This window comes from Hyalella azteca, unplaced genomic scaffold (genome assembly GCF_000764305.2).
Source record: "Hyalella azteca isolate HAZT.00-mixed unplaced genomic scaffold, Hazt_2.0.2 contig15124, whole genome shotgun sequence".
Lineage (NCBI taxonomy): Eukaryota > Metazoa > Arthropoda > Malacostraca > Amphipoda > Hyalellidae > Hyalella > Hyalella azteca.
The window spans coordinates 14,341-26,422 of NW_025944985.1; the positions used below are offsets into that span (position 1 = coordinate 14,341).

The 12,082-nt window shown below is 51.1% G+C and overlaps 1 protein-coding gene across 1 annotated transcript in view; it reads right to left on the minus strand.

Moving 5' to 3' along the window:
- The window catches only part of LOC108670483 (3'-5' RNA helicase YTHDC2), a 22,693-nt gene extending 12,633 nt beyond the window's left edge, over nucleotides 1–10,060 (minus strand). Inside the window, exons 1-8 of the mRNA XM_047884301.1 lie at nucleotides 10,003–10,060; nucleotides 9,046–9,245; nucleotides 6,377–6,543; nucleotides 6,079–6,173; nucleotides 5,332–5,496; nucleotides 4,824–4,878; nucleotides 1,591–1,994; nucleotides 65–206 (exon numbers count right to left, since the gene is read on the minus strand). Coding sequence (XP_047740257.1) covers nucleotides 65–206; nucleotides 1,591–1,994; nucleotides 4,824–4,878; nucleotides 5,332–5,496; nucleotides 6,079–6,173; nucleotides 6,377–6,543; nucleotides 9,046–9,245; nucleotides 10,003–10,060 — 1,286 coding nt within the window. The remainder of the gene's footprint in view (nucleotides 1–64; nucleotides 207–1,590; nucleotides 1,995–4,823; nucleotides 4,879–5,331; nucleotides 5,497–6,078; nucleotides 6,174–6,376; nucleotides 6,544–9,045; nucleotides 9,246–10,002) is intronic.
- Nucleotides 10,061–12,082: the final 2,022 nt, after the last annotated feature.

Sequence of the window (12,082 nt, forward strand, 5' to 3'; positions counted from 1 at the left end):
ACACCTGGTGGTCAGGGGACACACCTGGTGGTCAGGGGACACACCTGGTGGTCAGGGGACACACCTGGTGGTCAGCGGACACACCTGGTGGTCAGGGGACACGTCCCCCGTCAGGACGAGGCACAGGATGCGGGCGAAGGCGACGTCGCTGTCCTCCAGGAAGGCCGCCTCCAGGAGGCCGTCCATCTCAGCGGCAGCGTCGCTCCCTGGAGGCAGAGCGTCCACTTTTAGGCCCCGTCCACACGCTCAAACTTATCTTCAGTCTTTATGTCATCTCAGTTTTGACATGCGCTTGATTTTGATGTCTTGTAAGACGGATGGGTGGAGTTTTGAGGCTTTAGTCCCGTCCACACGCTCAAATTTATGGTCAGTCTGGTGCACATAGGGATGCTGTCTATCAACTCTCATTGTGGTATAGTTTTAAAACATTTTCAGGACCACCGCGTACGTTTGCATCGCCATACTCTAATTTTGGTGGCACGAACGGCGATCACTGCAGCGAGCAGCACTACCTACCATATACAGGTATAGCTCCGCCACTGCCGCGAGCGCACGAGACTGAAGGAAAGTTGGAACGTGTGGACGCTCCTCAGTCTTCTGTCTTGTCGGGGTCAAACTTTGGCATGACATGCAAGACTGACGATAAGTTTGAGCCTGTGGACGGGGTATAAGAGATGTCCAGCCACTGGACCGCCATGCCCCACCACTGGACCGCCATGCCCCACCACTGGACCGCCATGCCCCACCACTGGACCGCCATGCCCCACCACTGGACCGCCATGCCCCACCACTGCACCGCCATGCCCCACCACTGGACCGCCATGCCCCACCACTGCACCGCCATGCCCCACCACTGGACCGCCATGCCCCACCACTGCACCGCCATGCCCCACCACTGGACCGCCATGCCCCACCACTGCACCGCCATGCCCCACCACTGGACCGCCATGCCCCACCACTGCACCGCCATGCCCCACCACTGGACCGCCATGCCCCACCACTGCACCGCCATGCCCCACCACTGGACCGCCATGCCCCACCACTGCACCGCCATGCCCCACCACTGGACCGCCATGCCCCACCACTGCACCGCCATGCCCCNCTGTCTCTTATACACATCTAGATGTGTATAAGAGACAACATATACCCTCTGGTCCCCTCAGCCCCAGCATGGCCCTATCCTCCACACACTCCCTCTGGTCCCCTCAGCCCCAGCATGGCCCTATCCTCCACACACCCCCTCTGGTCCCCTCAGCCCCAGCATGACCCTATCCTCCACACATACCCTCTGGTCCCCTCAGCCCCAGCATGACCCTATCCTCCACACATACCCTCTGGTCCCTCAGTAACCTCCCTAACAACAGAAATAAACAAGTCCCCCGTCAGGCTGAGGCCAACAGGAATGAGGCCGTCAGGCTGAGGCCGCGGGGCTGACGTGCCTGGGCCACGGCCCCGCGGTCCCTAAGTTAACACCAACGAAGGCACGTCGCGCCGGTCACGTCCTGACGAGCCTGACGGCGGTCAGACCGTCCGACGAGGAAGGCAAGACGACCTGACATCGTCAGGCGTCAGGTGTCCATGCAGCCTCACCTGCCTCGTCCTCGATGATGACGTCATCTGCCTCCTGGCGTCGACCAGCTGACACTTCGTCAGCCACAGCCTCAGCGCCACCGTCAGCCACAGTTGTTGCTGCAGCCTCAGCACTAGGTCCTGCCTCAGCTTTGGCCACAGCACTAGCTCCTGCCTCGGCTTTAGCCACAGCAACAGCCCCAGCTCCTGCCTCAGCCACAGCCTCAGCTTTAGCCACAGCACTAGGTCCTGCCTCAGCACCAGCCCCTGCCTCAGCTTTAGCCACAGCACTAGCCACAGCCTCAGCCACAGCAGTGGTGGAGGCACCGAGACGCAAGCACCAAGCGTCTTCAGAGGCACGCGCCTCCTGCCTCTTGTCGAGCCTCTTGAGGGCCTCAGTCATGGCCTTGGTGCTGTACGCAGTGCTGTGCAAAGTGCAGTGAATGAGTACAACACACAGAACACACATATCACTCATAATACACAGAGATAAATGGTAGTGTACACATCATGTACAACTAAAATTGACAACGGACCTAAAATTTTCAAAAAATTATCCTGGAAAGTCGCTGCTTCTCAAGCCTACATTTGCATGAACGCACATCAAGACGCCACGTAAATGGTGCCTCTATACGGGGCTAATATAGGCAGATTAGAAGCTAATATTAATATTAGAGGCTAATTAGAGAGGCTAATATTAGAGGCGAGTAGACTTATACACGAGGCAAGTATTGGCAGACAGTATTTCTCCTCTGTACACGCCAGTGCGTCGCTAGAAGCCGTCGAGTGAAGTCTGCGCTTGGTGAAAGAATTTGGAACGTGACAATAATAGTGAGTTTGAAGAGGCTTTTTGTAAAGCAGTCGGCGAAATTAATATTATATAGCAGAGGGGATGAATAACTATCAATCATCATATAGAATGTTGGTGAAAAACAGTGAAGGACGGAGATATCGACTTAGTTCGACACAAACTCTAACGACTTAAAGTGCCCGCGTCTTGATACTCAGCACAGAAGAACAAAAAAGCTCAAAAAATTGTATAGGCTAATATTAGTCGCTAATACTATTGGCTACCATCTCTGTGTACAGGCAAATAAAAGCTAAACAATGCTTGCGCTGCTCACTGACGAACTATTCACTGCACGCATTGCTCATTCATGACTTCATCACGAGTTCAGAACTTCGTAGTCCCCGGTCACGCTGATGCGCCGCCTTCGTCGTCCTCCGTCTCCAAGACGTCACTAGGCAGGTCACCCCGCCCTCGGGTCCCGGATGCAACGTTGGACGTGTTCCGTCTATTTGCCCTCCTTTGGGCCAGCTGATGCAAGATGCTGTTGCTTGTCACTTGCTGTTGGTAGTTTCCCATTACTGGACAATCCGGGATCTTGCTCAACCACTTGTCCAGTCGTCTCTTGAATGTTGCAAGGGTAAACTCCCCTCCTCTCAGCGCTTTTGGCAAGGCATTAAAGAGCCTCGGTCCTACCACGGACAGTGATCCCTCACGAAGAGTCTGTACTCTGGCCGCGGCTCGGTTATTAAATGGGGGAATCCTGCACATGCAGTCTCCCCCTTCTTTCGTTGTAATATGTCATTATTTTGGAGGTCTTACTCTCAAAGTTGGGAGCCAGTCCGTTTATCATCTTCCAAGTGTACAGTATGATATACCTTTCCCTTCTTCTCTCCGGTGAGTACAGTTCCACGTGTTTCAGCCTTTCCCAGTAGTTCAGGTTCAGCTCTCTCATACCGCTAATGCTAATGCTCTGACGACGACTCTGAAGAGGGTATATAATCATTGGTGCTGTCGTTCGAAATGTTCGCCAGATCCAACCAAGCCGTTGTTTGCTTTACGCGACTATTTCCTCGATATGCTCATCGAACGTGGCTTCGGCACTCATCAACACGCCGAGATCTCGAACAAGTTGCTTCTCCTCGATTTCTGTACCGTCTTATGCTAAGTATAGCGAGGCAGCATCCCAGTCTTGGTGCCGTTGTATTGCATATTATTCACTAGGGCTCAATCGTAGATTGACGATAGATCATCCTGTAACCTCTCGCAGTCTAGGTCATCTGCATGTGATCTTCATCAGCATTCTTGTATCGTCCGCAAATGACGATGTAGATGCGTGGGTGAGTTCTGAGTCAATATCTGCAATGTGGATGAGGAAGAGGATCGGTCCAACCACTGAGCACTGCGGGACCCCGCTTTTTACCTTCGCTTCTCTCGATTTCGAGTTTCCAATTGCAAAAGCTTGTACTCTATTTGTAAGAAAATTGTGGATCCACCCCAACAGGCTCCGTCCTATCCCCAAAAGCCTTAGCTGTCTGAAGAGCACCTCATGTTCAACTTTGTCAACGGCTTTTGAAAAGTCTAGGTATACCACTTCTACGCCAGCTCTTTCCTCCAGTAGGCCACAAGGCGGTGATTGTGTTCCAATAACTGCGACAAACAGAAACGATTTCGCCGGAAAATATGTCGTTCATTATTATACAGTTCGGCTTCTTCCATAAACTGAGCAACACTTCTGGCCACCACCGTCTCAAACACCTTGACAGTCCTATACTTTGAGGCTGTCATGAATAATTCCCTCCCTGAACGAAATTTTCCAGAGCATTGTGAGCGACTCTTTCATTGCCCCGACACACTTCTTTATCAATAGGTACCGGTACTGCCGGAACTCCATCTGGTCCTGGTGCTGAAAACGTCACTAGTTCTTTGATGCTTCTATCCATGACTTCTGGTCCCAAGTCGATGTTCTCCAGCCCACGTCGTCTGGAAGCTCCTGGAGAACTTCAACTTCATTCTCCCGTCTTGAGTAGCGGGGGTTACTGTACACTGTTTCAAACTGCGATCTCTTTAACTCACACATGCCCTGCATGGTCATTTCCAATCAGGACATCGTAATCAATCACTGATGCACTGCCCACTGCACTCGCTGCCCACTGCACTCGCTGTCCACTGCACTCACTGTCCACTGCACTCGCTGCCCACTGCACTCACTGCTCACTGCACTCGCTGCCCACTGCACTCGCTGCCCACTGCACTCACTGCCCACTGCACTCACTGCTCACTGCACTCGCTGCCCACTGCACTCACTGTCCACTGCACTCACTGTCCACTGCACTCACTGCCCTCTGCACTCGCTGCCCACTGCACTCGCTGCCCGCTGCACTCACTGCCCACTGCACTCACTGTCCACTGCACTCGCTGCCCACTGCACTCGCTGCCCGCTGCACTCGCTGCCCACTGCACTCACTGTTTTAGCACGTCCTCCAAGTAGTATTCCGTCACAGGAAAGCACTGCCCGGGCACTGCAATGTAGAAGAAAAACTGCGTTAGGAAAGTCATGGCGCAGACCATGCTCGAGTGCCCCCATGCATTAACATTAACGAGTGCCCCCATGCATTAACATTAACGAGTGCCCCCATGCATTAACATTAACGAGTGCCCCCATGCATTAACATTAACGAGTGCCCCCCATGCTCACAATGATGGTGGTGGCGGTAGTGGTGCAGGGGCAGATCTCCTTGTTAATAATCACGCCAAAAACTTATGAAACAAATCAGTTACTTTACCTCCGATACGATCGACAAAAGTGCAAGTGCCCCAACGGAGCAAATATCCATCACTTCTAACCATCTCATAAGGCAAGTACCCTCAGCCCATTGGTACCCACAGCCAATTGGGGCAAGTAACTTCTGTACTATCAGTTCTCCCCCACCGGTCCCCAATATCCAATAGGACAAGTACTTCCTAGTACCCACCATCAATGATGGGGCAAGTACCGAAGTACTTAGAGTAGAGAGCCACGTCCATGGCGGCGGACAGCAGTACCAGCTTGAGGTGGTGGTATTTAGGCAGGCTATCCTTCAGCACGGTCAGGAGGACGTCCATGTAGCGGTCGCGCTCATGCACCTCGTCCACCAGCACTGATGGACAGACAAAAGAGGGAGAGTAATGGACAGAAAAATGGGGATATGGGTAGAGAAAGCAGTAAGCCAAATATAACCGAGCATACACAGCAAAATTTTTTATTAGATTCAGAGTTTGATTATCTCCAAAAGGAAAACGTCGCCAAACGCACAATTCTTCAATAGACTAAACTTATAAAATTAAACTAAAGTCAGCGGGACATTGACAAAACTACCGCAGAATGCGGTGGGCCAACTCAACCCAGGACGAGGGTTAAGGAAGGTTTCACCGCGTACACAAACTACATCAAATGGAGGGGTTAAAGTTCTATCGTGCATCTAAAACGCATCATATGATGAGGTATAAGCATATTATGTATATAGATAACAATATCTGGTGCAATACTGGCGAACGCTGACAGGGGGCACAGCGGGATGACCATAAGGCGGTTGATGCCAACACAAGACCACGGTCAACAGGTGGTGGTGGTGGTTGTCAACAGTTTCTATACACGGAGTTTAAGCACGCAGGCCCTCATCAACGGGACCCAATAAACGGCCCTCACCGAACGTAAAGGTCCGGTGGGCGCTTCCTCTCACCGTGGGTGATGGTGGCGAGGGCAGCGTCGCCTCCCATGAGGGTGCGCAGCAGCACCCCTGCCGTGCAGAACGTCAGCAGCGTCGAGCTGCTTAACCTGACGTCAGGGACATCAGGTTATTGATATCAGCATGGCTATCAGAAGCAGAAGTTATCATGACATGGAGATTGTCAATAATTGCAAGGTTATTGTCATCAGAAGCATTGTTATTGTCATCTAAGATGGCGGCCTTCCAAGATGGCGGCACACCAAGATGGAGGCACACCAAGATGGCGGCACAGACAAGATGGCGGACGGACTTGCTCTCAAGGCGGATCTGGTAACCGACGGTGTGGCCGAGGCGCTCGCCGCGCTCGTGGGCGACGCGCTCAGCGACGGCGACGGCGGCGACGCGGCGCGGCTGCGTACACAGCATGCGCACGGGGCGACCCGCCTGCGTGGCCGCCTGCAGCAGCATCTGCGGCACCTACAGGGGAGAGGGAGTGGATGTGATATAAGGCGGTCACAATCACGCTCAGGATACTCTTACGTAACACGCTTCACGATCAAGCTCAAGATGCGTAACACGAATTACCATCACGCTTAAGATACAACATGTATCACTCGGTACAGTCACGCTCAAGAGACTGGTTATGACTTTGCCTGACAGCACGCACCTCGGCCATGCTGCAAGCCTTTCTATAAGCGACATCGCACGATGTTCGCAGCTGGCAGGAGTTCGAACCCATGACTCCTTGCTCTCATTTTGATTGCGGGTGGCCACTAGCTAGACCGTGCATTACCACCACCGCAGGGGTAAAGCACCGCACCCCTATACTGTCTTCCCCAGGAACTTCGCTCCCGCTTTTGCCTTCGACACCAGAAAACTCACAGCACGTCGCGACGTCAGATAAGCCCATAAGGCCAAAGACCTCCCAAGATCTTAAACCTCGACCTCTCAAAAGTTCCTTCACGACCTTTGGTGTGCCCTCCTAGCAACGTGCGACAGTTGCACCCACTCATACACACGCTGGCACCTATGTAGTTCGTTCTCTAGCTGGAATACGCTCTTGTCAGCCTCTAAACCACCCTATTCTACTCAAGGGCAAACCTATAACCTCACTTCATGAGACTGCCTCTGCCTTTCGCAAACAGTTCACCTCGGTCGTCCTCTGGGCTCAACGTCCCAGGCGCCCGCCGCCTCAGAGTTCAAATCTGTTCGGGCCACCCTCTCGACAGAGACTTCCTACCCTTCACAGATCAGCTTGTCAAACTTGCTATGAAATAGGCAAGCAAATCTACGGCCGCTGGGCCGGATGGTCTGAAAGACCGATTCTCCACCTGAAGTACCTAGGCCCAAGAGATATTCGATTCCCCATAAACCTCGTCAACATCTTTGTTTCCATACTAGCCATTCGAGAAAACTATCCTCACTGCAAAACCCAGGAAAGCGAGGGATCAAGGCTTCTCTAATCGTACCATTCAACTCCTTTGCCCAGCTTTTAAAACTTTGGAGTAGCTCCTGCTTCTCGACCTCACAGCCACCCTGCATGGCCACCTCCCAGTCCAACACGGCTTCAAACCAGGTCACTCTACTGTAAGTCTGTAACCCGGTAACTCTACTCCCTCTTTCGCACAGAGGGAGAAGAGAGGGCACTCTCCATCCTCTCATCGACGATGAAATGGTGTCGAAAGCATTCGATTGAGTTGACCACTCACATCTCATATCCATTATCGCTGTATGTACCCTACACCACAACTTGGTCCGTTGGCTGTGTTGCTGTCTCAGAGTCAGGCTCGTTTTTTGCCTATAAATTAGATCCTAATCTCTTTCCAGGAGCATACATACGGGAATTCCCCAAGGGTTTGGATGTTTCCCCAACCCTTTACATACACCAGTCCCGCCCTCCAACATCGCCTCATACATAGACGATCTCACGATATTTGTCGTCCACCCGAGACTATAGACATCGCTTATAGACGGACCTGCAGCGATGCTGCAGTCTGGCGTCTCCGTCCGCCTGTCCCGCCGCCTAAAGGCAGACCATAGCTCCGGATAAGTCCTCTGTCTCATGATCACTCCCGGTACTCACCAGTCCACAGTTCATTCTGCCGCCATCAAAGTCAACGCTCGCATCCCAAGAAGCAAGACTCCAATTATCCTGCAAGTCACATGTAATACCAAACGTCAAGACAATTGCCTTGATCTAAAGCCGCCAGCTTCATAAGCATACTAAAGGCCCTGCTTGGCGCCAGCGAGAGTTTCTCAAATGAAGTCATTTCGGCCACCATCACCCGACCAATCTGTCCGAGAGTAGTTTAAGGAAACAAATCCTCTTCTATTTATCAGCAGAGCTAGTTAGCTATGAGTCCACAGTGTCACTGCTATGAGAGCTTGCCATCCAGCATATGTGTCACGAGGACAAGAACCCGGTGGACGGAGGTAGGATGTCCATAAAAATGTCTTAGTCCCGTATCCCGTGGGAGGCAAGCCAGGGGATCCAATCTTCAGGCGGCACTTAATAAATAAGCGCTGACAAATCCTTAAATGCGCTCCCTTAATTGGGTAGCCCCTTGTCTCCACCGTCGCGAGCCTACAGGTGGTGCAGAGTTCTGCCTTCACGCTGGCCACCAGCTCACCAGCTGTCTCAAGATGACCGCCCTAGACCACCTGCACACTGCAACAGAGGTCCTTCTCATGACCAGCTCATCCTTCTGCCTCGTTTATCGCCGTACCTCCTGGAGGAAGATTCCTGAAGACAATAGTGCCACTCAGGTTGTCTCATGGCGCCTATAATCTGCCCCTCCAGCCACCACCTGCCCCCTACACTCCCTCTAACCACCTATACCCACCTGCCTCCATCACCTTCACCCACCACCACCAGCCAAAACCACGCACCACCCACCACCTCCCCCAACACCTCCACCCACCACCACCACCTTCACCCGTCACCCACCACCACCACCTCCCACCCACCACCTGCCCCACCTGGGTGGACTTGCCGGAGCCGGTGTCGCCGCACACAAGCACCACCTGGTGGCGGGAGATGGCGTCCAGGATCTGGCGGTGGCGCCCCCACACGGGCAGCCGCCGCCCCCCACCACCCGCGGGGGAACAGGGTGAGGGGGGTACCTGCGGGGGGCCGGGGGTGAGGCGCCCCAGTGAGCGCAGAAGCCCCAGCTCCTTCACTGTAATTAAAATTATTCTTCTTATTCTAAGAAGACTAATAATATTATAATAATTATAATTATTCTTCTTATATATTCATATTTTATTCATTCTTTTTCTAATAATAATTAACATTAATGACATTCAATAAGAGGGGAGTGGGTTACATCATGGGCGGGGGGAGGGTCTGTCTCTTATACACATCTGATGTGTATAAGAGACAGGTGCATNATGTCCCCCCCCCAAATATACTCCACTTTAGTTTGTACTTCACATCATTTCTCTGTGAACGCTATTATCCTCATTATTTTGTGTAATAATCTCAATTCAATATTTATGCACGATTGTTCCAGCATCTTGATATCCGAAAAAATTGATTTTAAAAATATTCCTCTAACCTGATGAATTCAGTGTATGCAGTTTTTATGATGTAAATTGTAGGAACAATTTTCAAACAGAACATAACTAACCAATAATTGCGTTGATGTCATATAAATGTAATGATTTATAACTTTGACATAACGCCTAAGAACATAGCGTTAAAAACACAAGGAGTTTCCTAGATTTTTTCCCCAATTGCATTGGAGATGGACGCGTTCTTTTCTTCTACAAGTGTCATACTCGGGGTTTTCATATTGTCAAGAGAAGGAAATGTATCCTCATATATTAATCAATTACTTTGAAAACATTTACTTTTGAATACTTAAGAGTATAAGTATGAGATGCAATTTTGACCGTAGGTTCTGAAGACATTTTTATTTTATTTTGAATCTATACGATCGAGGACGATCTTCAAGAAAGAAGGGAGGTGCCCGATGTCAATCAGGCGTCTCATTCTATTAATATAAATATTTTCTAATCTGTTGGTAAGATGCAATATTCACTAGACGTGGTAGAGATGAAGTACTAGACCTGAGTCAGCGTCTGGACAACATCACGTGACACAGCACTCGATCAAGACCTCAGTAGTGGGCGGAAGCCGTGATTATATAAAAGGGCTGTGAACCTTAGTAAGGCCGCCCAGTAACTAACTAACACGCAGCCATTTAACATTTGTTCCAGTTACTCCGACCTAACTGTCGACGACTTAGCCTATACCTGTACTGTATCTCTCATGTATTACCACCCCGTATCAAGATAAGTTCTTGGACAGATGGTGTCTTAATTATCCCTCACATACTAATACGTACTCTGTCAACGAATCCCTGTACTCAGGTTCAGGTAGAAATATAAGTCTGGAGGAGCATAAAAATACCTCCGGCACTCTAATGCTGTGTGGGGGAGAGGAGCACTCTAATGCTGTGTGGGGGAGAGGGGCACTCTAATGCTGTGCAGGGGAGAGAGGCACTCTAATGCTGTGCAGGGGAGAGGGGCACTCTAATGCTGTGCAGGGGAGAGGGGCACTCTAATGCTGTGCAGGGGAGAGAGGCACTCTAATGCTGTGCAGGGGAGAGGGGCACTCTAATGCTGTGCAGGGGAGAGGGGCACTCTAATGCTGTGCGGGGGAGAGGGGCACTCTAACGCTGTGCGGGGGAGAGGGGCACTCTAATGCAGCACTTTATAAGGCACAAATAAAAGAGGTGCTGAGTGTCTCATTTATTACAAGGCTTCGAGACAACGAGACGTCATAAAGGTGATGAAGGCCCACGGGCTCGCAAACGTCAGACGAGCAGCCCAGTGGCCCAGATACGACACGAGTTACGAACATCGTAAAGAGTTACGACCACCGTAAGGAGTTACGACCATCGTAAAGAGTTACGACCATCGTAAAGAGTTACGACCATCGTAAGTGCAAGAGAACTTTTGATGCGAAAGCTGCGAGGGGAAATACGGAATATGTCCTACGATGGTCTCAATTGATACGATAATCGTAAATGGTATGGCGGTCGTACGTGAGTACGTCCAAGATGATCAGATTCAGGGTTTTTATCTTAAAGATCAATGTACAAATGCTAAACACTTTAACACAAAACTCAACATCAAACAGACTATGAACCCAAACCAGGTCTCAGAACCCAAACCAGGTCTCAGAACAGAAACCAGGTCTCAGAACCCAAACCAAGTCTCAGAACCCAAACCAGGACTCAGAACCCAAACCAGGACTCAGAACCCAAACCAGGACTCGGAACCCAAACTATGACTCAGAACCCAAAACAGGACTTGGAACCCAAACCAGGACTCAGAACCCAAAACAGGACTTGGAACCCAAACCAGGACTTGGAACCCAAACCAGGATTTGGAACCCAAACCAGGTCTTGGAACCCAAACCAGGTCTTGGAACCCAAACCAGATCTTGGAACCCAAACTAGGTCTTGGAACCCAAACCAGGTCTCAGAACCCAAACCAGGACTCAGAACCCAAAACAGGACTTGAAACCCAAACCAGGTCTTGAAACCCAAACCAGGACTTGGAACTCAAACCAGGTCTTGGAACCCAAACCAGGACTCGGAACCCAAACCAGGACTCGGAACCCAAACCAGGACTCGGAACCCAAACCAGGACTTGGAACCCAAACCAGGACTTGGAACCCAAACCAGGTCTTGGAACCCAAACCAGGTCTTGGAACCCAAACCAGGACTCGGAACCCAAACCAGGCCTTGGAACCCAAACCAGGATTTGGAACCCCACTGGAAATGGAACTTAAACTGAGGCTTAGAATTGAGGCTCTGACTTGACGGTGATGGAAGAACCCATTAAGTCAGGACCATTCATGTCAGGACCCCTCATGTCAGAACCTCTCATGTCAGGACCCCTAATGTCATGCGTGCCGTGGGTGTCCCACATCAGCCTCTCCTCAGATGTGGGCTCGTATTTTATCTCTGTCTTGATCACCGTGTGGTCGGGAGGTGGGAACGCC